This window comes from Bidens hawaiensis, unplaced genomic scaffold, assembly GCF_021521415.1.
Source record: "Bidens hawaiensis isolate Kalapana, Puna unplaced genomic scaffold, B.hawaiensis_p1.1 tig00019079_1, whole genome shotgun sequence".
NCBI lineage: Eukaryota > Viridiplantae > Streptophyta > Magnoliopsida > Asterales > Asteraceae > Bidens > Bidens hawaiensis.
The window spans coordinates 133,455-159,457 of NW_027492896.1; the positions used below are offsets into that span (position 1 = coordinate 133,455).

At 39.7% G+C, this 26,003-nt stretch overlaps 2 protein-coding genes and 1 pseudogene across 2 annotated transcripts; all 3 read left to right on the forward strand.

Annotated features, from left to right (window-relative positions):
- Positions 1-566: 566 nt before the first annotated feature.
- LOC143557648 (uncharacterized) lies at positions 567-2,161 on the forward strand. Its single transcript, XM_077046678.1, has 2 exons — positions 567-869; positions 1,910-2,161. Exons 1-2 carry the CDS (start codon positions 567-569, stop codon positions 2,159-2,161), a joined length of 555 nt encoding a protein of 184 aa, XP_076902793.1.
- A 1,171-nt stretch (positions 2,162-3,332) lies between these two features.
- LOC143557631 (uncharacterized) lies at positions 3,333-5,354 on the forward strand. Its single transcript, XM_077046664.1, has one exon. The coding sequence runs from the start codon at positions 3,333-3,335 to the stop codon at positions 5,298-5,300; it is 1,968 nt and encodes a 655-aa protein (XP_076902779.1). The 3' UTR covers positions 5,301-5,354.
- Positions 5,355-25,533: 20,179 nt separating this feature from the next.
- Positions 25,534-25,634, forward strand: LOC143557661 (small nucleolar RNA R71; annotated as a pseudogene).
- The last annotated feature ends 369 nt before the right edge of the window (positions 25,635-26,003 follow it).

Here is a 26,003-nt window from a genome sequence, read left to right on the forward strand (position 1 = left end):
AAACCACAGGGACGCAAACAATAATTTTCTCAAAAGTTTATTTGGGTTTTTCAGGTTGACCCGAAACTTATAAATCAAACCCGAGAACCAACCCGAGTTACTTCTGTTCGGGTTCGGGTTAGTCTTTTGTTGGGTTCGGGTTAGTCGAGTCCGGATATGAATTTTTTCGGGTTGGATTTCGGGGTTTGGATAAAAATGACAACCCTACCACAAATACGGGTAAATTGGTATACTTGAATAAACAATTTCTAAAAAATAAACATGTGATACTAAAAAACCCGAATATAACCCCACTGGATAAGCAAATCCCAACATAAAATGACGAAAAAGCCCTTTCTAGTCCCAACTCTGATACTAACACAAAACATGAACCGCGTCGAGTCATCACAACCGTCGGATCAACCGCCACGTCAAGGATCCCTTTGGAACAAGAAACCAACGGTGGAGATCCGACGTCCCGTATAGCTACTCTGAACAACGATGAACCGCCTCTATTCTTCTCGCTCCTCTCAACCCCATCACTCAATCCCCAAATTAATCAATTTCGTTTCTGGGTTTTGTAAAGAATGAAGATTCTGATCGGAGAAGAAGTGGGTTTTGACGATGTGAACGAATTCGAAGATATAATAATTGTTGAGGAAATTGAGAGTGAAGGTGAAGTTGAAGAGGATGATGATGATGATGATGTGCAGGAGGTTGTGCCTGGCTCAGGCGGAGCACCGCAGGCGATTCCGGTAGGAGATGACGATGAGGATGATGAAGATGAGGAGGAAGATGAAGATGATGACGGTGAAGATGATGGTGACGATAGCGATGATGATGATGATGATGATGATGACGACGACGACGAAGACGGTGAAGATGATGAGGTATAATTTTGCATCTTTTTTTTTATTTTTTTATTTTTTGGCAATTGATAGTTTACAGTTTTTTCTGTCATATATGTGAAATCTAGTTGTATATGTTTTTGTTGATTTTTCTGTGAATTTACAATTGATTTCATATTTTTGCGTTATTTTTACCGATCCACTATGATTTACAGATCTGGTGATTAGGGGTGCCGAGCCCGAGCTTGACTCGGCTTGAGCTCGGCTTGTTTCGAGCTTTATTTTCAAAGCTCGAGCACGGTTCGTGAGTAGATTTTCAAGCTCGAGCTAGGCTCGGGCTTGGCTCGTTTACGATATATCAACTATTTTTTATATAATTATAATTATTTTTATATATATTTTTTATTATAACTTTATGTATAAAATAATATATATTATTTATTTATTATTTCATAACATTATATATATTAATTAATAATTATTAAATATATATTTTAAAAAGTTATATAAATGACAGGCTCGTTTAGGCTCGCGAGCCGGCTCGAGCTCGATAAGTGAAGCTCGGGCTCGGGCTCGTTTATTAAACGAGCTTATTTTTAGGCTCGAGCTCGGGCTTGATTAAGCTCGGCTCGGTCGAGCTTTTTAACGAGCCGATCTCGAGTAGCTCGGCTCATTTGCACCCCTACCGGTGATGTAAATTAATATAAACGTTCAATTCATCAAATTTTGATCTGAAAGTTTGATGAATTTTTGGTGCTTTGTGTTTTTTCGAGTCCGGTTATGTTCGGTGTTCTTGACCATTTGCTATGGGGTTGATTGAAATTGGTGTTTTATGTCTCACTCTTTCTTCAAATTATTAGTCAAAAGTTGCATACTTCACACTATTCTGGACTTGAATATGCAATATTTCGAGTTTTTTCTGGTGTTTTTGACCTTTTGATATGTTGTTTGTTGATTCATATTTGTTATCAATTATAGCCATAAAGCTTAACTTAAAAAGTTGAAACCATTCTGTATCTGTTTGTGCTGATTTTGGTTCTGTCTAGTGTTTTTGACGTATGATGAACTTATGCAACCAGGAGGATGCGCCAACTGAATACCTGGTTCGACCTGTGGCTAACCCTGAAGATGAAGAAGATGCTAGTGATTTTGAGCCAGACGAGAACGGTGCTGATGAGGATCCTTCTGAAGAGGAGGATGAAGAAGAGGATGGTAAGGTTGAAGCCCCGCCAAAGAGAAAGCGGTCCAAGAAAGATGATGATGACTCAGGTGATGATGATGATGATGACGGTGGCGATGACGAGGATGATGATGAGAGACCGTCGAAGAGATAGCGGTTCAAGCCCATTTCTCGCGGTCAACACTCTCGGTCCGTCACATTCTCAAGCATTCTATATGTTTATCTACACCTTGTTACAATTAGGTTGGTTAAATAAGTTAGCAATTATCTAGTTTTGTAAAAGATTGAACGTTTAGAGCTTTTAATTTGTAATCTTGGTATGTAGGTTGGTGCATTATGGTTTTTAATTTCTGCTTTTGTTTACTTCTGTTAACCTATTGACTATATTGTATGTCAAATGTTTGGTCTTACTTTGCATTTTTATCAAGTTGTGTTGTTGTGTTTCTGTTAACCTATTGACTATTGTATGTCAAATGATGTGTTTTATTTATATGGGAAACGAAACCTTTTTCTCAAGAGGTGTGTTACTACAAGCTTCATGAATCATGATAGATTCCATAATCGTTTAGTTTGATTCAATGTGGTTTATAGAGAAACATGATAAGAGCTAATGGCATGAGTTGAGTTGGTTTTAATATAAACTTATATTCTTGGTAAAAAGAACTTCAGATATTGTTATACGGTAAAAAAAAAATTCCGTTTGCATTGTATGAAACAAGATAAAAAAATAGTTTTGAACTTTACCCCTGAGCTTTTGATCTAGATCCGTCACTGAGATAGACTCAATTGTATGCAAGATTAAATCGTTAGTTTTTCTTTGATCCAATCATAAATCCAAAAAAGATCCTATAAATTCGACAAATGAATGTAACAGTCCTCCGGCTTGTGAATGGTCTTGTTTCGGCTTTTTTGCCCGTTGTTTATAAAAGTTTACGTTTCAAAAAAATAAAATAAAATATCATTCAATGCATCTTAACTTAGAATCTCTCACTGTGTTCCCCAGTTTACGTTTCAAAAAAATAAAATAAATAAATTTTCACTTTCTTTTCTCTTTTTCCTTTTCTTTTCTTTCCATCCAATTCTTTCCAATTTAGAAAGAAAATAAATCCATTCAATTTACCCTTCATTTGTCTTGTTTTTTCTTTCATTTCTTTTCTTTTCTTTATTGAAACTCGGGAACATACATTTCCTTGTTTTTTTTTCCTTCGATCCTTTAATGAAACTCGGAAATACACCTGACCACTTCTTACTCTCCATTTCCTTTCCTTTTTTTCGTTTAATGTGCTGTTAGATTTTCAGTTTCAGGTTCAATCTAGAACAACAATATGCATTTGAAAGGGCCATGCTCCTTACTCCTAAAACCCCACAAACCTTCAATCCCTTTAATACTCAACACCAACACCAATCCACAAAACCCTAACCCAGAACTCACAGAATCAGACGTCTTAAACCGATTACACCATGAACAAGACATCAATCTCGCCGTCCATTACTTCAAATCCATATCCAACGCCAACTCCTTCAAACACACACCCCTCACTTACCAAACCTTAATCCAAAAGCTAGCCCACCAACACGACCCACACGGCGTCCAATACCTCCTTCACCAGATGAAATTGGACGGCATAGATTGCTCAGAAGACATATTCATTACTCTAATCACTTGTTTCAGAAGACTTCAATTAGCTGATCAAGCTTTGAAAACGTTCTACAGGATTCAAGATTTTGGGTTGAACCCTAGTGTTAGAATATACAATCATTTGCTGGATGCTTTGTTGAGTGAGAACAGGTTTCATATGATTAATCCTATTTATACCAACATGAAGAAAGATGGGATCGAACCCGATAAGTATACGTATAACATTTTGCTGAAGGCGTTGTGTAAGAATAATCGGATTGATGGCGCACGCAAGGTGCTTGTTGAAATGTCTAAGAGAGGGTGTCCGCCCGATGAGGTGAGTTACACTACGGTTGTGGCTTCCATGTGTGATGTTGGTATGGTACGTGACGCGAAGAAGCTTGTGGTGAATGTTGTGGGGGGTTTTTCGATGGTTTCGGTGTATAACGCGCTGGTAATGGGAGTGTGTAGAGAGGGTGATTTTAATGAGGCGTTTCGGTTGTTGCAAACGATGGATGGTAATGGGATTACGCCAAATGTTGTAACGTTTACGACTGTTTTAAATGCACTATCGGTTGTTGGTGAAGTTAAGCTCTCGTTAGCTGTCTTGGCGAAAATGTTGTTGAAAAATGTCAAACCGAACGTGGTCACTTTTAGTTCTTTGGTAAAGGGTTTTTGTGCAAAGGGGGAAATGAAAGACGCATGTGATGTTTACAACCGAATGACCCGAGAGGGCGTTTTACCAAATGTTGTGACGTACAACACGTTAATAAACGGGTTTTGCTCGATTGGGAATATGGAGAAAGCGAAGTCGTTGGTTCTTGATATGGAAAGACGAAAGTGCCCACCAAATGTGACAACGTATGGAACGTTAATCAACGGGTATGCAAAGTGTAGGGACGTTTTAGGTGCATCGGAAACATGGAACAAGATGATAACACAAGGATGTGACCCGAATGTGGTGGTTTACACATCAATGGTGGATGTTTATTGTAATAGTTTCATGTTTGAGGAAGCATATAACCTTATGAATAATATAAACTTAGCACCAAATGCTGCAACTTTCAATGTGTTTATCAAAAGTCTTTGTTCATGTGGAAAGATTGATTCAGCAATGAAGTTATTTCATCAAATGGGAAATTTGGCTAATTTGACCACATATAACGAGCTTTTAACGGGGTTTTCGAAAGTCAACGACTTTAAGGCTGCGTTTGACCTCATACACGAGATGGAACAAAGTGGCGTAGGGCTAAATTTGGCGACATACAACACGATTATTAACATGTATTGTGTTAACAATATGGTAAATGAAGGTTTAAAGGTTATGGCAAAGATGTTGGTGAAAGGGGTGAAACCGGATGTGGTTACGTTTAACGTGGTTATTAACGGGTGTTGTAAGTATGGTAAGGTTGACCTTGCGGGTCAACTTTTGGAATCTATGAGTCGATGTGGTTTACGGGCTGATATGGTTATGTATACGAGTGCCGTGTTCGGAGTGTGTGGTTTGGGTGAGGTGGAAAGAGGGGAGGAGTGGGTTTGGAGAATGGTGAATGATGGGGTTTGTCCTGATAAGGGGATATGGAGTGTTTTGGTTAGGTGTTTGATGAGTAGAATTGGGTATGATGGTGCAATAGATTTGGTTGATAGGATTTTAGAAGATAAAAAAAATATGTGAAAGTTTATAAAAAACTACACTGAATTACAATTTGATGAAGCATTTAGTTTGTTTAATCTTGTTATTGTATTGAGAAAAAATGAGCACTTTGCATTACATACTTTTTACACAACTTGATTAAACAAAGTGATGGTTTTATACTTTTATGATATAGTTTCGTACCGGTTGCCAATTGAGTATTGACAAAGCACTCGCGAGTTTCACTCCGATTGGAACTCACAGGCCATAGTGACACAGTATGCTTCTTAGGGTGTTACCCATCCTAACCCGTATTTCTTTTAAGTTAGCCAGTCCTAACAGGTCCTTTTTTAATTTAATTTTTTATTTGCCCATTCTAACCGCCAAGTATATATCATGCCCAAGACGACCAATAAAATTCCTTTTTAAGTCCATATCACCCCAAAATCGAACCCTTGGATCAAAATTGTCAAGGATAAGTACTACGCCGTTCAAAAAAAAAGGACTTGTAAGGATAATAAATTGGGTCCAAACTTGGTGAGTAGCTTTCAACTAAGTTTTCAAACCCGAAACACCATATAATTCATTGACAGATTATGAGGTAATTAAGATTTACTAAGATCATTGATAGATTCATAACTCCAAGATCAGCCAATATAGTTTTAAAAGATGAGTTTTGCAACTCAAAAGGGGTAGCAGCGCAGCTTGTTGCCCGCTTGCCTTTCCGTTTCGATGTAATCACTACTTTTTTATTATTAAATATTAATTATTTACTAATTAAGCAGTAAGTAGACTAGACAGAGTTTTAAATACCCCTTTACATTAGTTGTCTATGATCGTTGTTAAGTATGAGCGATTATTAATAATCAAATGCGCAAAGGTCGTCTTCATTAGGAAAATTCGGCTGCATGTGGATCAATACTTTTTGTAGGCTGCCATGTTTAACTCATTTAAAATCATTATGGTGGCTAATATGGACGCAATTTAGTTTTCGTCGTAAGCCTTTTTAAGCATCTTTAACTGTGGCAATAATTCATTTAATTAGACGTCTTGTTGTATTTAAAATTCTATGTGGCCTATGATTATTCAGACAAAACTAGAAAACAGTTCTACCATAGTTTTTTCTAAAAGAGAACTTTATGATTACCGGGGAAAGATTATTGTTAAGAATAGAATTAATCAATTGATTTAAAAGATCTTGAATTAAAATATAGAAAACAAAAGCATTATTTGAGTTCAAACTAAGAAACAAAAAGTATTTATTACAAACTTGTTTTTATTTGAGCAAAGGCACATGCAGAGGATATAACTTTTGCAATAATTAATTTCCTCAAATCACAAAAGCAAACCTAAATATATTCAATATTAAAATCAATATTTTGTGCCACTTTTTAGAAAACTCAATACAACCCTAATTTTTAAAATGAATGTGAGTATCAAACTAATCGAGACCTATAAAATATATTGAGTAGTATGGAAAATAAATTGAAAGGATCATAAAACATGGTGAACCTCCTCAAATCAAAATTATATACATACTAGCTTTTCTCCCTTGTAATACGAGGTTGTTTTACATTATAGGTTTCTAATATTTATATATTTTTTTGAATTTTAATTTTATTATGGGTTACGTGTCTCACCAAACCTAAATAGTTTTTAAACCGGTTTATAGCATCTAATTTATTTGTGAAACTTGGTGAGACCCATGACCCGCTAATTCTTTTACTTTAAAATTCTCTCTTAATTACAAATAATATATTTTTTTAAAAAAACATAGGATATTAATTTTTAGTATATTCTTATTTTATAGGATTTTCATATCAAGTATTTGTAGAGATTAAATTTTAATTTAATGGGATATTATAACCCGTTTAAAGACTATCTGGATTTGGTGAGGCCCATACCCATGAATTCTCTCTTAATTACAAATAATATTTTTTTTTAAATATGGTGGCTTGAGATAGGGAGCAACCAGAAAGCTTTTAAATGTTACGTTCATATATATTTAAGATTTATGCACTAACGCTTAAAAGACATAATATTCATATGATTTTTCGGGTTCTTTATCTAAAAATTAATTCCGTATTTAACACCATATATCAAGCCCATTTGGCTAAGAATTGCATTTTCTTAACCCTTTTTTTTTATCACGATGGACTTCGCCCTATTGAAATACTTATTAGACTCTAATTTAGATTGGTGTTTCTTCTGTATTAAATAGTGAAAACTCACTACATGTACCATCATTGGACTTATTATCAAACTTCCTTTTGTATATAGAATTACAGATGGTGGTCTTAGTCAACGTAAGTTTCATGGCCCCGGTCACATGACGGATTGGTATTTTGCACACAAGTCATATTATAAATTTATAATCATGTTATTAAGTCAACCTTAGCAAGTAGGAAACTTCAAGCATTACCAATTGATATTAATTGCCACTAAAGTGTTAGTGTATATATTTTTTTATGAAACTAAGGGGGTGTGTGGAATTTTTTATTTTGACCTTCTTATGGCTTTTTAACTTTTTAAAAAGTTAAATGATGTTTGAGTGTCCTTATGCTGTGAGTGAATAAGTTAGATGAGTTACAGCTTTGTAACTTATGACTTTTCCATAAGTCATAAGAGACCAAAATAAGTAATCACAAACAACCCCTAAATATAAACTTAGACGTTAGTTGCGTGTTTAGTATTTACGAAGAGGGTTGATCACACAAATACATGACCGATTAACTTTAAAAATTATATTTGTGTATTTTGAATGCTACTAATTCTTAAATCATAAACTTACAATAAAAGTTACATATGTTTATTTATAGACAATTGCGCACCTCAAAACTAGAGACGCTACCTCTTAACGAATTATAGAGAAAGCATATCAACCTCTTAAATCATCACGTAAACGTGAGACAGACCCATTTAGTTAAAAGGGTTTATGAATTCAATCCTAAAACTGACTCGAACTATTAATTAAAATGAACCTGAACTCTATGAATTAATGTCATGCTTGAAATTCACACCCTAGTTGGTGTAAACCCAGCGCGTTCTTACTTGAAGATAAGCGCGCACCCATCATTTCGAAGGTAAAAGTCGACATATGCACCAACTGTTTGGTAGGTAAACAACATTGAGTTGACTTGTATGAATAAGATTGTATATAAAGGTAGTATATACGGACCATAGTTTCTATGCTATCAAACAAAACACTAAATTGATGTTGAGTGTTAATCAAACCAATACAAGATAACCGTTGCTCCGCAGCGGATCAGCCAAGTACGTGGAAGCTAAGGGTTCTGTAAAATTGTAATGAATTTGTTTAATTTTAGATTTCATAAAATTCTTGAACACAGTTGAATGTGCTTGCAGTCTTGCACCTGCTACGCTTTCTTCGGAAACATTTTGTCCACAAAAAGCTCATGCTTATGGTCTTTTGCCCATGAAAAGTTCATGGATTTGTTTTTGGTTGTTTAAGCGGAAGGAGGTCTTTATCATGATAATACTTACACCTGAACACGTTTAACTATGGAGTTCTCATCTCATTTATTAGCATTAAGCCTAAAACACATTGGTGATATTTAAGGCGGAGCATTCCTTATGAATCTAGAATCTCCCATGTCCACGATCGATGTAGGATTCACCTAGCGTGTTACAATCAACCCCCCTGTTGGCAATTTCGAATGATCCTCCTTGAAGTACAAGACAAGTAACTTGACGGGCAAGGCACAAGTTATTTAATTAAAGAATATATATGGATCATAATACTTCCTAAGGTTTAGGTTGTTAGGTTTATTTAATTGTTTTATTAAATTACCTATTGTTTAGGAATCCTAGTTAAACTCAAACGTGTTTAGGTTTGGTCTATATAAACCGTGTAGGTTTCATTTTAGTAATTGAGTTTTGAGTGAGTTTCTCAATAAAGGTGTTTGGGTGTTTAGCCAAATACGTGTTCCGTTCATCAATACCTGGTACCAATTCTCTTTACCCCTCTTATTGACTCATAATCCTCGATGAGGTTTGCCCCACTGTCTAATCCAGGATGTAGGATTCGCCTAAGTGTCTCTCTTGACACCCTCAGGGACTCACCATCCTTGATGAGTTTTGCCCCACCATTCCAAATGAAACTGAAATGACTCAGGTACCATTTGTAACATCCAGCCTTTAAGACTATTCATATTTCCCAATTTGCGCACAAAGAACTAGCGAATTTGTTTTTTGTTGTCTAAGTGAAAATGTCCCATAGTAGAGATGAGATCGGTACTGTATACGTACATGTATCCGTACCCAAAAGTATCCGTACCTAAAATCAGTAAATCTGGATACTCGTACCCAATTTTATGGTGCGGGTACGGGTACGAGTACAAGTACTTTCAGGTACCGTACTCACTTTGGTACCACTTTGTTCCTTTTTTAAAAAACAAATCTCCACTAAACTTGGTATCGTATAGTACCGACATACAATTATTTATAATACCACAACCAAAACCATAATAGCACAGCCAAAACATAATATTAAAACTAATGAAGTAAACAAGAATATAAAAGTCATTCATAATCAAGTAATGAATGGCAAAACATACAAAGTCTCCCAAATTTTTTTATCAAAATGTTTAAACCAAAATTTACTTATGCAAAGAAAGTTAATGGTTGTTTAATCTTCGCTTGCCATTTTTCCATCTTCCTTTTTTTTATTGCTTCTTCAATTTCTATAGAAAAACAAGAAAGAAAGTTGGCATATGTTATTTAATGATATACACAATTACACATACATGAAATAAAAATATATTAATACACAATATATGAATATACACGTATATATCAAGAAGGAACTGATTCAACTGATATATATTAGGTTTTGAAAATCCCTCTTGAAAGTAAATTCATGAGTGTTGGAAACCTAATAAAAGTCCCTACATATTCTAAACGAGTATCGATACCCGTAATACCCGTACCTGTATCGAATGTACCCGTACCTAATAGACACGTATGGTATCAGTACGGGTATGAGTATTCAGGAAAAAAATGTCATCCCTATTCCATAAGGTCGCTCATCCTAAGAACGCTTAACTGTGTATTTTTCAATAATTTGGTCAATAAAAGGTAATAGAAAATGGTCTTTTGAGGTAGTCGCATTTAGCTTCCTATAATCAATGCACACTCGCCACCCAGTTACCGGTCGGGTGGCAATTTGTTCACCACTTTCATCTTTAATTACCTGGATGCCGGCTTTCTTTGGAACTACCTGTGTTGGACTTACCCATGCACTGTCTGAAATTGGATAGATAATTCCCGCATCCAACCATTTGATGACTTCCTTTTTCACCACCTCTCTCAAATTGGGATTCAACCTCCTTTGAGTTTCCCGAGTATGCTTTGCATCGTATGTGGTGATGATTTTGTGCATGACTATGGACGGACTAATACCCTTTAAATCGGCTATTGTCCACCCAACTGCCGCCTTGTGAGCCTTCAAAACTTCCAACAATCCCTCTTCTTGAGCCTTATCTAAGTTAGAGGCAATGATAACCGGCAACGTCTCACCTTCTCCCAAAAACGCATACTTGAGATGACTTGGCAATTCTTTCAATTCTACCTTGGGAGGACAAATCAATGAGGATTTAGTATCCGAATTGATTTCTGTTGGTAGACTCTTAACCTGATGAGTCCACGGTGGTCTTCCGTCTTGCAATGCCAATACCTCTTGTTTCTTTTCATCTAACTCCAATGCACAACTGTGAACCTGTTCAGAATCATCACAAACACAAACATCCAACATACCTTCCTCATACTCGTGTGGTACACACCCATCTATAATATCTGCCATAAAACATTCTTCACTAACCAATGAATTAGCAACATTTGTATACACATTTTTCTATTTCCAAAGGCCAAGTCAACTGTACCAAACCGGCAGTCAATAATAGCATGAGCAGTATTTAAAAATGGCCGACCCAATATAACATTTTGTTGTTGTGTTGGGTCAACCGACGAGTAATCCAGAACCAAAAAGTCAACAGGATAATAAAATTCCTCTAATTTAACAATAACGTCCCGCACGATCCCTCGAGGAAGTTTGTGAGACAAATCAGCCAATACAACTATGGTCTCAACTCGTTTAAGTGGACCAAAATCGTATTGGTCATACAAACCCCCCGGTAGGATACTCACACCCGCTCCAAGATCCAACAGTGCCCGTTTGTAAGGCCCCGAACCCGGTAGCCCTACTTTCGCGTCGGATTTACTCATAAACACAGTTCTTCAAATCAGAGTTTATTAAAACTTTTCGCGGAATATAAAACATCAATCATTTGTTACAAAACATTAAATCTTTTCTTTGATACCATAACACAAAACTTTATATTTAAAACATCTTTACTTCTTTCTTCAGATGCCAGCCGTTCAATCCATGTCGTGTGTCATCCTCATGCTAACTCTATAATCAGCTCACCTGCGTGCATACTAAAAGTCAGCTACGCTGAGTGAGTTCTAGTTAATCATACAATACCATACGATACCTTATTACATACATACGTACTTAACCTCATAACTTTCTTTCATACACACATAAGTACTCATACCTTCATTCTTACTTACATACTTTCTTTCTTACTTACATACTTTCTTTACATTCATAATCATACGTTTTAAAGAGCCTTTCGCCCTATAACCTCACAGATATTATAAGGGTCTGGTCCCTAACATCACAGATATTATAAGGGTCTGGTCCCTAACATCACAGATATTATGAGGGTCTGGTCCCTATCCTCACAGATATTGTAAGGGTCTGGTCCCTAACATCACAGATATTATGAGGGTCTGGTCCCTATCCTCACAGATATTGTAAGGGTCTGGTCCCTAACATCACAGATATTATAAGGGTCTGGTCCCTAACATCACAGATATTATAAGGGCCTGGTCCCTAACATCACAGATATTATGAGGGTCTGGTCCCTAACATCACAAATATTGTATGGGTCTGGTCCCTAACTGTGACATCTGCCCCGATCCGACCCGACCCAGGTACCCGTTTCTCTGACCCGATCTCTTTCTTTTATGATTTAATATTTATTTATACTTATACTTTATTTTTAATAATAATAATATATTTTCCTTCCCGCCTCTCTCTCTCTCTCTCTCTCTCTTTTTCTTCCCGCCGTCCCGTCCCTCTTCTCTCTTTCCGCCTTCTTTTCCCTCTTGTCGCCGTCCCGCCCTTAAGCCTTGTTTCCCTCTTTTTCTTCTAACTCTTTTGTTCCTTCCCGCCTAAGGTTGTCTGCGCAGACCCCTTGCAAGGAAGCCTGCGTGAAGACCACCTGTTTCAGCGATACGCGAGACGAACTCTTCTCGCAGCGCACTAAGAATTGTAGTTCTTCTCGCAGCGCGCTAAGAACGGTAGTTCTTCCCGCGACGCGCTAAGGATTGTAGTTCTTCTCGCAGCGCGCTAAGAATCGTAGTTCATCCCTCGACGCGCGAAGAATTATAGTTCTTCCCGCGGCGCGCTAGGAATTCTAGTTCCTCCCGCGGCGCGCTAAGAAATGTGATTCTTCCCGCGACGCGCTTAGAAATGTAGTTCTTTCCGCGACGCGTTAAGGTTAGTTCTGTCTGCCTTCGCGCTCGCGCTCTCTTGACCTTCTGTGTCTGCCTTCGCGCTCCAGCCTTCTCGCGCTAAACCCTTTGAGTTTTCTTCTGTTTAATCTAGCCATTTGCTTTTGTGTTGTCTTATCTTTTGTGCTGTTGACCTAATCTGCTTTATGTCTGAAAAGTTACTTTCGGCGCAACATGCGCACCAACCCCATTGGTTGGCAGATAAAGTGACTGACATTATCTTTTAAGATCTCCTTTTTCCATGCTTGACCAGAACCTTTATCTGACCCGCCCATGCTTTTTACTGTTCCCTGTCAGCTTTTCCTTTGCCCCCTGCAGCTGCCATATCTTTCCATATCTTTTGCTTTTGTTTGCTTATGCTTTTTGATATCTTTTGCTTGATCCTGTTAAAGATCCTTTCCCCTTTTCTAGGGATTATGTCTCCTAGGGTTTTCCTATAAATAATAGTAATATTTTCATAACACTACACACACAAAACACTTAATCTCTCCTGTTCTCTTGCCCCTTCCTCTCTCTGCCGTCTTCCTCTCTGCCTCCGTCTTCCTCCCTGTTCTGCCCTGCTTTTCCGGTAATATATATATATATATTATATATAATAATTTACTTATTAATTATGCTAACTTATAATCCAGACTTAAATCAATTCATTAAAACAATAATCTTATTTATAGGTTAACTTGTGCTTGTTTAAAGTTGGTTCTTGCTTTATCTTACACCGCATCGTTTATCATGTGAGTAATCTCGTACCTAATCCCTTTTTGCTTTTAATGTTTTGGGATGTTCATGTGTTCATACAAACTTAGAGTCTTAAACTTGTTTATGAACTTTAGTCGCGCAGTATCCCATGTGTTGAGGACGTTTATTTGGCTGTTTATTTGTATGTGTGTATCATTAACCGCTTTGTTCGGCCTATTCCGAAGTTTTCATGGATCCATTAGATGAACACGGGAGACCTATCGTTTACGGTTTTCTTTGTTTACACTTGCACAGATGTTTTCTCGTTTTTGTGCTCAATTGGGAGCACGGATTGAACTATGAACTATGAGCTATGATCTAATTAGGCTTGATCACAATCTGATTGCACCCTTGTTAAACACCAGACATACACGTGTTGCGCGCAGATTTATGATTATCTATGTATTGTATTAAACTTGATTTCTCACCAACACGCAAGTGTTTGACGTTTATTTTAACACATGTTCAGGTTTGCAGTAGCTGTTTTGGAGCTTGTGGACACATAGGAAGTTTTCTTTATTTTGGACCTAGATTAAAATGTATCAAGACAAGTTATTTGTTGTTCTAATATTTTGCCTTATAATATATTGATTTTTAATGATCTATGTTTACCCTGCGCGTGCGCGAATGAATGTATTTATTAAATATTGACACCCAATAGTGTCACGAGTAATGAAACAATATGTGGCGCCCCGATGTATAATCCGCCTTTGGTCGGGGTGTTACAGATTGGTATCAGAGCTCGTTGACTTTAGGATAGGTGGTTAGACGTAACGGCCTAGAATACCTAAGAGTCCCTTCTCGCGCATGAGAGAAATCTCATGTTCGCGCGCTTATTGTTAATTACTCGTTATTTATGAATATGCTCGCGCTTGCGCAGTATATGATTTTATGTTTTATTTCGCGATATTTCGATTTTTGTTGAATTTCGATTTTTATTGATTTTTCTTACATATTCGTTTGTTGGGTTTGAAAATCCGAAAAGTCATGGTGATACATGAATAGTTGATTTTCAATTCCCATTTACGATTATGTTCTGAGGTTGGAGACTTGAAAAGTCATGGTGATACATGAATTGTCACTCTCCAATACTCATTTTCTTGTATATTTTATATTAAAGATTGAAAAGTCATGGTGATACATGAATTGTCGATTCTTGATTCGAATTTGTTACCTTTATTAAGTCTGCATTTAGGGTCATTTATTTTACTTTAACTTTTGACAGTAACTGACTCCGCGAAACCAAGCTTTATAAGATTAAAACTTTGCGCTAAAACCAAGATATTAACTAAAATTAAAATTTTTATAGAATGCCTCCGCTATCTCGCCGATTTCAGAGAAGAGAAGCCTCGCGCATGCGTAGACAGCAACGTTCCCAGGAAATGGCCGCCGCGATAGCCCAAGCCTTGAGCCAAAACAATACCTCCAGTTATAACATTAAGTCCTTTAACGCGGGTAACCCTCCAAAGTTCACAGGTCTTGAAGGAGCCACCGTGATGCTCCAATGGCTCGAAAAGATTGAAAACACTTTCCTCCATACCCAATGCCCTCATGACAGACGAACCCTATATGCCTCCAGTGTCCTGGAATCCAGAGCGCTTACATGGTGGAATGGAGTAGCCCATGCGCGTGGCGCAGAAGCTGCTTCCAGCATACTCTGGGAGGAATTTAAGGATCTCTTGACGCGAGAATTCTGCCCCCCCAACGAAGTTAAGCGCCTGGAGGAGGAATTCTGGAACTTGAAGCAATACAGCGGTGAAGCGCGCGAGTACGCGACGCGCTTCCATGAACTAAGTTTGCTTGTCCCTCACCTTGTTACCCCTTCCCGCCGAGCCATAGAGAAATTCCTTGGGGGTCTCCCCATGGAAATTCAAGATTCTGTATGGGCCAGAAACCCAGTAACCCTCTCTGACGCCATCGAGTTGGCCGCTGTGCTCAGCGACAACCATGTCAGAGCAGGAACCCTGTTCCTGCGGGGAACAGAAAAGACCAAACTCACCAAGACTGTTCCTGAACCAACAGAAACCAAACCAGAACCCTCAAACCGTAACAACCTCAAGCGCAGGCGCAAGGCCTATGCGCTTACCAACCCGCCCATTGCCCAGCAACCCATCTACCAACCTCCAGTTTACGCGCCTAACCCTCTGTCAGCCTACCCAACACCTCCTGTAGTCCATAACTATGCCTTAACCAATCCCGCACTCCCTGCCCCGCCACTTAAGAAGCCTTACACAGGAAATCAACCCTTTTGCCCAACCTGTAGACTTCACCACCCAACCCAAACCCCGTGTCGACAATGTAACCGATGTGGCCGCGTTGGTCACTCTGCCGAATATTGTAGAGTCCTTCCCGCCAATCCAATTGCGCCAACACCACCAGTCTACCCGCAGAACCCACAACCAACCTACCAAAACCCACGACCCAGATCGTGCTTTAACTGCGGTGATCCCAGTCATTTCCGGAACGCGTGCCCGAGACTACAAGTGCAAATCACACAAGCGAATCCGGTGAACCAGATTTCAAACCAAGTAACGCGTGGACGAGCTTTTAACATAACCGCGCACCAAGCGCAAGCGAATAATGACGTAGTTAATGGTACATTTTGGCTTAACGGATTTTATGCTTCTGTACTTTTTGATACTGGCGCCGATCGAAGTTTTATCTCTCGCGCCTTCGAGCAGAAGCTTGCGCGACCGCGCAGCGATTTAAAAGAAGATTTTTCAGTTGAATTGGCTAATGGTGAAATTATTTTAATTAACTCAGTGATTAAAGATTGCACGCTTAACCTTAACGAAAACGATTTTCTGATTGACCTCATCCCTATGCCTCTTGGAAGCTTTGATGTTATCATTGGTATGGACTGGCTTTCGCATAATCGCGCCGAAGTTATTTGCGCCAAGAAATTGATTCGCATTCCTCGAGAAAATGGTGATCTTCATATTTACGGCGAAAAACCCTCCAGTGGTCTTAAACTTATGTCTTGCGCCGAAGCCCAAAGACTCATGCGGAAGAAGTGTATTGCATTTCTAGCCCATGTGGTTAAACCTGCTGAAGAAAAGAAGCTTCGCGATATCCCTGTTGTGCGTGATTTCCCTGAAGTTTTTCCTGATGATCTTCCTGGTATCCCTCCCGCTCGTGAAGTCGAGTTCCGTATTGATCTTGTCCCTGGTGCTTCCCCCGTAGCTAAATCTCCTTACCGTCTTGCGCCCGCTGAGATGCAAGAATTGGCCAGCCAACTTCAAGAGTTGACTGCTAAAGGATTCATTCGCCCTAGCTCTTCTCCCTGGGGTGCTCCGGTGTTGTTCGTTAAAAAGAAAGATGGATCGTTTCGCATGTGTATCGATTACCGCGAGTTGAACAAACTCACCATTAAAAACCGGTATCCCTTACCGCGTATTGACGACCTCTTTGATCAACTCCAAGGTGCCTCTTGTTTCTCCAAGATTGATCTCCGCTCTGGCTATCACCAGTTGCGCATCCGCGATGAAGATGTTCCGAAGACAGCTTTTCGAACTCGTTATGGCCATTTTGAATTCTTGGTCATGTCCTTCGGTTTAACCAACGCACCCGCCGTTTTCATGGATCTAATGAACCGGGTGTGTAGGCCTTTCTTGGATAAATTCGTGATTGTGTTTATCGATGACGTTCTGATTTATTCTAAGACTAAGGCCGAGCATGAGCAACATCTCCGATTGGTATTGCAAAAGCTTAGAGCTGAGCAACTCTATGCTAAGCTTTCCAAGTGTGAATTTTGGTCGGGTAAAGTACAGTTTCTTGGTCATGTTGTAAACAAGATGGGTATTCATGTCGACCCATCCAAAATTGAAGCAATCAAGAACTGGATTACGCCATCCACTCCTTCTGAGATCCGTTCCTTTCTGGGCTTAGCTGGTTACTACCGGCGATTTATTTCGAACTTCTCAAAGATCGCTTTGCCTTTAACAACTCTAACGCACAAAGGTAAACCGTATATTTGGGGCTCGAAGCAAGAAGAAGCCTTTCTAACGCTCAAGCGTTTGTTGTGTGAAGCTCCTGTTCTTGCGCTACCTGAGGGTAATGATGATTTTGTCGTGTACTGCGATGCCTCCAACCAAGGTCTCGGTTGTGTTCTTATGCAACGAGGCAAGGTTATCGCTTACGCATCAAGGCAACTCAAGGTTCATGAAAAGAATTATACAACTCACGATCTCGAACTTGGTGCAGTTGTTTTTGCCTTGAAGATCTGGAGACACTACCTTTATGGTACTAAGTGTATCCTTTACACCGACCATAAAAGCCTTCAGCATATCTTTGATCAGAAGGAACTTAACATGAGGCAACGCCAATGGAACGAACTCATCAGCGATTACGATTGTGAGATCCGGTATCATCCTGGTAAGGCTAATGTGGTAGCCGATGCGCTCAGCCGAAAACCCTGCCAGCTTAACTGTATCTTGCCGCGCACCCAGCTTCACTTCGCGCCGATTCAAAGCAACCTTGAATCGCGTATTCGTGACGCGCAGCGCGCATCCATCAGTAATGGTAACCTTCGCGCCGAGTTAGCGTGTGGCGCGGAAGCACATTTTGTGCCTAATCTGAGTGGAATTCTCTGCTATCTTAATCGCATCTGGATTCCCTGTGATGAGAATCTTCGCGCTGATATCCTGAGTGAAGCGCACAAATCTCGGTATTCTATTCATCCTGGCGCTGATAAGATGTACAAGGATTTGCGCATTACTTATTGGTGGCCCGGTATGAAAAAGGATATTGCTGTGTTCGTAGCTAAATGCCTGACTTGTTCTAAAGTAAAAGCTGAACACCAACGCCCATCTGGTTTGCTCGAACAACCAGAAATTCCTGCATGGAAATGGGAATGTGTAGCGATGGACTTTATTACCAAGTTACCTTTGACAGCAAGCAAACATGATAGCATTTGGGTAATAGTGGATCGTTTGACTAAGTCTGCTCACTTTCTGCCCATTCGTGAAAACTACCGTGTTGAGCAACTCGCGCAGCTTTATGTCAAGGAAATTGTCTGCCGCCATGGTACTCCTTTGAGCATCATATCCGATCGCGATGGCCGTTTTATATCTCGCTTTTGGAAATCTCTCCAATCTGCGCTAGGAACTCGCTTGGACATGAGTACGGCATATCATCCCCAGACTGACGGTCAGTCTGAGCGAACTATTCAGACTCTTGAGGATATGCTCCGATCTTGTGTTCTTGATTTTGGAGGTAATTGGGATTCACACCTGCCTTTGATTGAGTTCTCTTATAATAACAGCTATCATTCCAGTATCGGTATGGCCCCATTTGAAGCACTTTACGGTCGTAAGTGCCGCTCCCCGATTTGTTGGAGCGAAGTGGGAGAAGCTCAAATCACAGGACCCGAACTTGTTCAAGAGACAACCGATAAAATCGCCAAGATCCGTGATCATCTGCTGACTGCCAGAAGCCGACAGAAGAGTTACGCAGATCGTAGGCGGAAGCCTCTCGAATTTGAAGTTGGTGATCTTGTTCTCCTCAAAGTGTCGCCTTGGAAAGGTGTTGTCCGCTTTGGGAAGAAGGGTAAGCTTGCTCCTCGTTATGTTGGTCCATTCAAGATTCTCGCGCGTGTGGGAAAAGTTGCCTACAGACTTGACCTGCCGCCCGCGCTCAGTAATGTGCATCCAACGTTCCATGTATCCAATCTCAAGAGGTGTTTAGCTGACGAGAACCTTCACATTCCGCTTGATGAAGTTCAAGTTGATGAAACTATGCATTTCGTTGAGAAGCCTGTTGAGATTATGGATCGCGAGGTTAAGCAAACCAAGCGCAGTCGTATCCCTATCGTGAAAATTCGTTGGGAGTCCAAGCGCGGAGCCGAGTTTACATGGGAAAGGGAAGATCAAATGAAGATCAAGTACCCGCACCTGTTCTCTGCGCAACCTACTTCGAGATAAATTTCGGGACGAAATTTCTTAAAGTAGGGGAGACTGTGACATCTGCCCCGATCCGACCCGACCCAGGTACCCGTTTCTCTGACCCAATCTCTTTCTTTTATGATTTAATATTTATTTATACTTATACTTTATTTTTAATAATAATAATATATTTTCCTTCCCGCCTCTCTCTCTCTCTCTCTCTTTTTCTTCCCGCCGTCCCGTCCCTCTTCTCTCTTTCCGCCTTCTTTTCCCTCTTGTCGCCGTCCCGCCCTTAAGCCTTGTTTCCCTCTTTTTCTTCTAACTCTTTTGTTCCTTCCCGCCTAAGGTTGTCTGCGCAGACCCCTTGCAAGGAAGCCTGCGTGAAGACCACCTGTTTCAGCGATACACGAGACGAACTCTTCTCGCAGCGCGCTAAGAATTGTAGTTCTTCTCGCAGCGCGCTAAGAACGGTAGTTCTTCCCGCGACGCGCTAAGGATTGTAGTTCTTCTCGCAGCGCGCTAAGAATCGTAGTTCATCCCTCGACGCGCGAAGAATTATAGTTCTTCCCGCGGCGCGCTAGGAATTCTAGTTCCTCCCGCGGCGCGCTAAGAAATGTGATTCTTCCCGCGACGCGCTTAGAAATGTAGTTCTTTCCGCGACGCGTTAAGGTTGGTTCTGTCTGCCTTCGCGCTCGCGCTCTCTTGACCTTCTGTGTCTGCCTTCGCGCTCCAGCCTTCTCGCGCTAAACCCTTTGAGTTTTCTTCTGTTTAATCTAGCCATTTGCTTTTGTGTTGTCTTATCTTTTGTGCTGTTGACCTAATCTGCTTTATGTCTGAAAAGTTACTTTCGGCGCAGCATGCGCACCAACCCCATTGGTTGGCAGATAAAGTGACTGACATTATCTTTTAAGATCTGCTTTTTCCATGCTTGACCAGAACCTTTATCTGACCCGCCCATGCTTTTTACTGTTCCCTGTCAGCTTTTCCTTTGCCCCCTGCAGCTGCCATATCTTTCCATATCTTTTGCTTTTGTTTGCTTATGCTTTTTGATATCTTTTGCTTGATCCTGTTAAAGATCCTTTCCCCTTTTCTAGGGATTATGTCTCCTAGGGTTTTCCTATAAATAATAGTAATATTTTCATAACACTACACACACAAAACACTTAATCTCTCCTGTTCTCTTGCCCCTTGCTCTCTCTGCCGTCTTCCTCTCTGCCTCCGTCTTCCTCCCTGTTCTGCCCTGCTTTTCCGGTAATATATATATATATATATATTATATATAATAATTTACTTATTAATTATGCTAACTTATAATCCAGACTTAAATCAATTCATTAAAACAATAATCTTATTTATAGGTTAACTTGTGCTTGTTTAAAGTTGGTTCTTGATTTATCTTACACCGCATCGTTTATCATGTGAGTAATCTCGTACCTAATCCCTTTTTGCTTTTAATGTTTTGGGATGTTCATGTGTTCATACAAACTTAGAGTCTTAAACTTGTTTATGAACTTTAGTCGCGCAGTATCCCATGTGTTGAGGACGTTTACTTGGCTGTTTATTTGTATGTGTGTATCATTAACCGCTTTGTTCGGCCTATTCCGAAGTTTTCATGGATCCATTAGATGAACACGGGAGACCTATCGTTTACGGTTTTCTTTGTTTACACTTGCACAGATGTTTTCTCGTTTTTGTGCTCAATTGGGAGCACGGATTGAACTATGAACTATGAGCTATGATCTAATTAGGCTTGATCACAATCTGATTGCACCCTTGTTAAACACCAGACATACACGTGTTGCGCGCAGATTTATGATTATCTATGTATTGTATTAAACTTGATTTCTCACCAACACGCAAGTGTTTGACGTTTATTTTAACACATGTTCAGGTTTGCAGTAGCTGTTTTGGAGCTTGTGGACACATAGGAAGTTTTCTTTATTTTGGACCTAGATTAAAATGTATCAAGACAAGTTATTTGTTGTTCTAATATTTTGCCTTATAATATATTGATTTTTAATGATCTATGTTTACCCTGCGCGTGCGCGAATGAATGTATTTATTAAATATTGACACCCAATAGTGTCACGAGTAATGAAACAATATGTGGCGCCCCGATGTATAATCCGCCTTTGGTCGGGGTGTTACACTAACATCACAGATATTATAAGGGTCTGATCCCTAACATCACAGATATTATAAGGGTCTGGTCCCTAACATCACAGATATTATAAGGGTCTGGTCCCTAACATCACAGATATTATGAGGGTCTGGTCCCTAACATCACAGATATTATAAGGGTCTGGTCCCTTGTTTTCGAATATTAGTAGGGTTCGATTCCCTCTTCGTTACCATACAACCATACATTATACCTCGAGTATTATTAGGGCTCGGTACCCTTTTCGTAACCATACAACCGTCATTTCCTTCTTTTATTAGCTTTATTACGTTCATACACATAAACGTACATATCATACTTACCATATTTATAACATTACAACCTGACAGTACGTGCAATATCCGAAGATCGTTCACGTACCATCAAGCAATCATTCATACATATCACATATATCACAAATGGCATACACTTATCACTTAGGATAAATGTATTAACAACACATCAAGTATGCACACAACCCCGAAAACATAACAAGGAATGGGGCTAGAAACTCACCTGTTCTGATAGCTGTAAATCCCTTCCTTAACTGAGCTCGGTTGACTGTACAAGTTACACGTATCAATACTCGTCTGATTTAATCTGGTGGCCTGGTATTTACTTTAACTTATCGCTTTCAATTTATTTCCTAAACGAACTTCACTTCAGGCGAAGTTAAACCTTGGGCGAACTTGGCTTCAGGCGAAGTTAAACCTTAGGTGAACTTGGCTTCAGGCGAAGTTAAACCTTAGGCGAACTTGGCCGTAGGCGAAGTTATCCTTAGGCGAACTTGGCTTCAGGCGAAGTTAAACCTTAGGCGAAGTTACGCTTGAAGGCGAAGTTACGCTTGAAGGCGAAGTTCATCAGGCGAACTTAATCTTGCAGGCGAAGTTATCGCGCTGCAGATCTGTTTGCCCATAAATCCTTCGTTTCTTAGCCAAATAACTCGATTTTGGTACCCACGGAATCGTATGATCGGCGCCTACAAATCCCAACCATCAAATCGGCCTAAAATCGACGTTTTAGGGGTCCGATTTGGGCAGTTTGGGTTTCGGGTCCGGTTAACCCATCCAATCCTAACCATTTACAGTAATATAAGCTTTGTTGGATTTGTTCTTACCTTACCAACTCAGATCTACCAACAAAATCTCGGGTCTCGGCTCCGAATCTTGATCGGTTAGAATGTGTGTGTATGTGTGTGTTAGGAGTTTTAGGGTGTAGGGTGAGAATGAAGATATTTTGGGTTTAGGGGATATTTATATCCCTTAAATCCCATTCTCATTTAACCCATCTCAAATAATCCAAATCCATAACCAACGTCCATTACCCGACACTAGCCCGACCCATACCAACTCCTACTCTTTTATTTATTTCCTGATAACCCGAGTAACTTTCCGTCTATTATTAAATAATATAATTAATATTATCTTGAAATTTCGGGATGTTACACCATTGATGACCGTCGTTTGAGTCATGCAAAAACCTAATTAACCTAAGCAGTTAGGGTAAGTCAGGTATCGTATCCACCAGGAGTATGTGGTCAGTGTGAAGTGAAATCAATTCCTAAACTTATGAATTAATTCAATTAAAGTGCTGATCACACCTGCAAACTGTTTATATGTTATAACAAGCAACCAAGTAATCACGTATTCAATCAATTAACAAAGACAAATTACACCCGGGAATCCAAGTAATTAACCTAATAGTAAACTCATGCAACTTAACAGATTAACAATCATTGATCAATACCGATTGACTAACTAGATAAACCTTAGGCATCAACGCTTACTAACACACGACACTGGTTATCAAACAGTCCCTGCCAGTGTGACTCAACTAAGGGAAAGCGTATACTTCATCACATTCAACTAGTCAAAACAATCCTATAAGCAATTATCATAGCAACTGGCACAGTAATCGTTCTGATCGAAATAAACCTAAACTGACTGAGTGCACAATAATACTAGACATCAATACTCATAGATTAATCAAAGATCATTACAATCAATTCGTTCTAAATACATGAGAAAAACTGAAAGATACAATACTCTACATCCCGGGTATGACTCGAAGAAACTAGCCGCACATCGGCATCTCTCGGGCCTCGGTTATGATCTGGTAGGCCATGTAGGACACTTAGAGATGATTGGGGATGATTGGGACTTGCTCTTCTGCTCTGGAAATCGCCTGGAAGGTGAAGAATGGCGTCTCGGGTCGTCAAAACATAATATAAAACAAAACCCTAACTTTCACGATTCCGGGGACCATCGCGTAGCGCGATGGCCTCCTCTCCTGGTCCATCGCGCTACGCGATGGACCAAAAGTCAACGCAGTCATTTACAGGGCATCGCGTAACGCAATGCCCCAACTTCAACACCCATCGCGCTACGCGATGGGTCTCCTTTCTCAGCAACTTCACATGATTGCCTCGGTAAGCGTGCTGGACATCCCGGGTCTTCATTCCATGCTCGTACAGGTCCAAATTAAACGCGTTAAGTACCTGTGACCTGAAACACAACAACACGTATGAAGTACCAAAGTTCCTAAACTAAACACGTAAAACAAGTACGTTAACACAATTAAATATGTACAAATAAACCGAACATCACCCGTGACATTTGAAAGTCACCCACTTGAATGTTAATCAAGGGCGCTCCCGGGTCTTGAAGCTTAGGTGGAAGATTACCCTTTAGAATTGCACTCACTCGTTCAGTTAAATCAACTCGTTTAGGAACTTTTTGTTGTCGTTTCTGAGTACACAATTCTTTTAAAAATTTTGCATATGCGGGTACTTGTTTTATTGCTTCAAGTAAAGGAAGATTAACTTTAACCTGTTTAAATACCTCCCACATCTCCTCCTTTTGAGGACCCCGTTTTAAAATCACATTTTTTTGCCCGGGTCAAGCAAAGCCGAAGGAAATGGAATTGGAACCTCTTCCACTTCCTTGCTTTTATCGTTTAAAAGTTCATTTTGACCCGAATCTTTGTTTGAAAACGTGGATGGTTTAGAGGGTTGAATGGGTGAAGATTTTTCATCTTCACTTTCTACCCCAGTCACATCCTCTACCACACCACTTCTTAAAACACTTACCTGATTAATCAGCACATTGCGAGAAGTAGTGTGAGTAGGGTTCACCTTGGTGTCACTCGTGAATTGACCTTTGTTTTTCTTCAAATTGGATACCTCGGTTGCAAATTGGCCCATTTGAGTTGTTAATGATTGAATGACCTTGTCACGAATTTCATCCTTTTGTACACGAGCTTCATCCAACTGATTCCTCTTTTGCATCTATTGCTGCATTAACTTTAACATGTCCATCACTTCATTCCCACTTGATGAACCTTGGCCCGAAGACCCACCTTGATTACCACCCGTTCCTTGAAATTGACCTTGATTTCCTTAGTTGAAGTATTGTTGACGGGGGATAAAGGTGGTTTGAGAAGTCCCTTGGAAATTTGGATTGAGTTGAGTTGCTTGATTTCCATAACAGAAATTTGGATGATTTCTCAACCCGGGGTGGTAAGTGTTTGAGTTCATATTGAAATTTCGATTACCACCCCCTTGACCTTGAAGGACATTCACCTCTTCAACTTGTGCTTGCCCTACCGTACATACATCAGCCCCATGACCCAACTCGTTACAATTGGTACAAACATCAATTCTTTGATTAGTAGTTTGTACCCCCACATCTTCCACAGCATGAACTTGCGGTCTTCCAATTATCGGCCTTGCTCTTCTTACAGTTTGAGCATTTCTCTTTGATGTGACCGACATTTGTTCAAAGAATGCCCAATCGTCTTGTTCATAATTGGTACCGAACGTACCGTTTGTGATTGACATCAAATCCCTTTCATCTTCCAATTCAACCCTTCATGAAATGCATTCAACAACTCCCAAAGAGCTATACCATGATGAGGACAATTCTTGATCAACATGTTGAACCTCTCGAATGCTTCATGAAACATTTCACCCGATTTTTGTTGGAAATACCTCAAACTTCGTCTCGCATCATTAGTCTTTTGGGCCGTGTAAAACTCTTCTAAGAACCTTTGTTGCATCTCGGCCCAAGTATAAATCGATGCGGATGGCAAGGTGTAAAACCATCTCTTCACCTTATCCTCCAACGAAAATTGAAATAACACGAATTTCACTTCATCCGGTGTAAAACCTTGACCCCCAATCGTGTTGCAAATGGAGTCATATGCCTCCAAATGAAAATAGGGTTCTTCCGTTGCTAAACCCTTGTACTTTGGTAAACTTTGGAGCGCATTGGTTCTCACTTCAAATGTTCTTCCATTTTGGTTTTGAGGAATAACAACCGGAGATGGGTTATTGGTGATGACCGGTCTAAAGTGAGCTTCAATTCCTCTAAC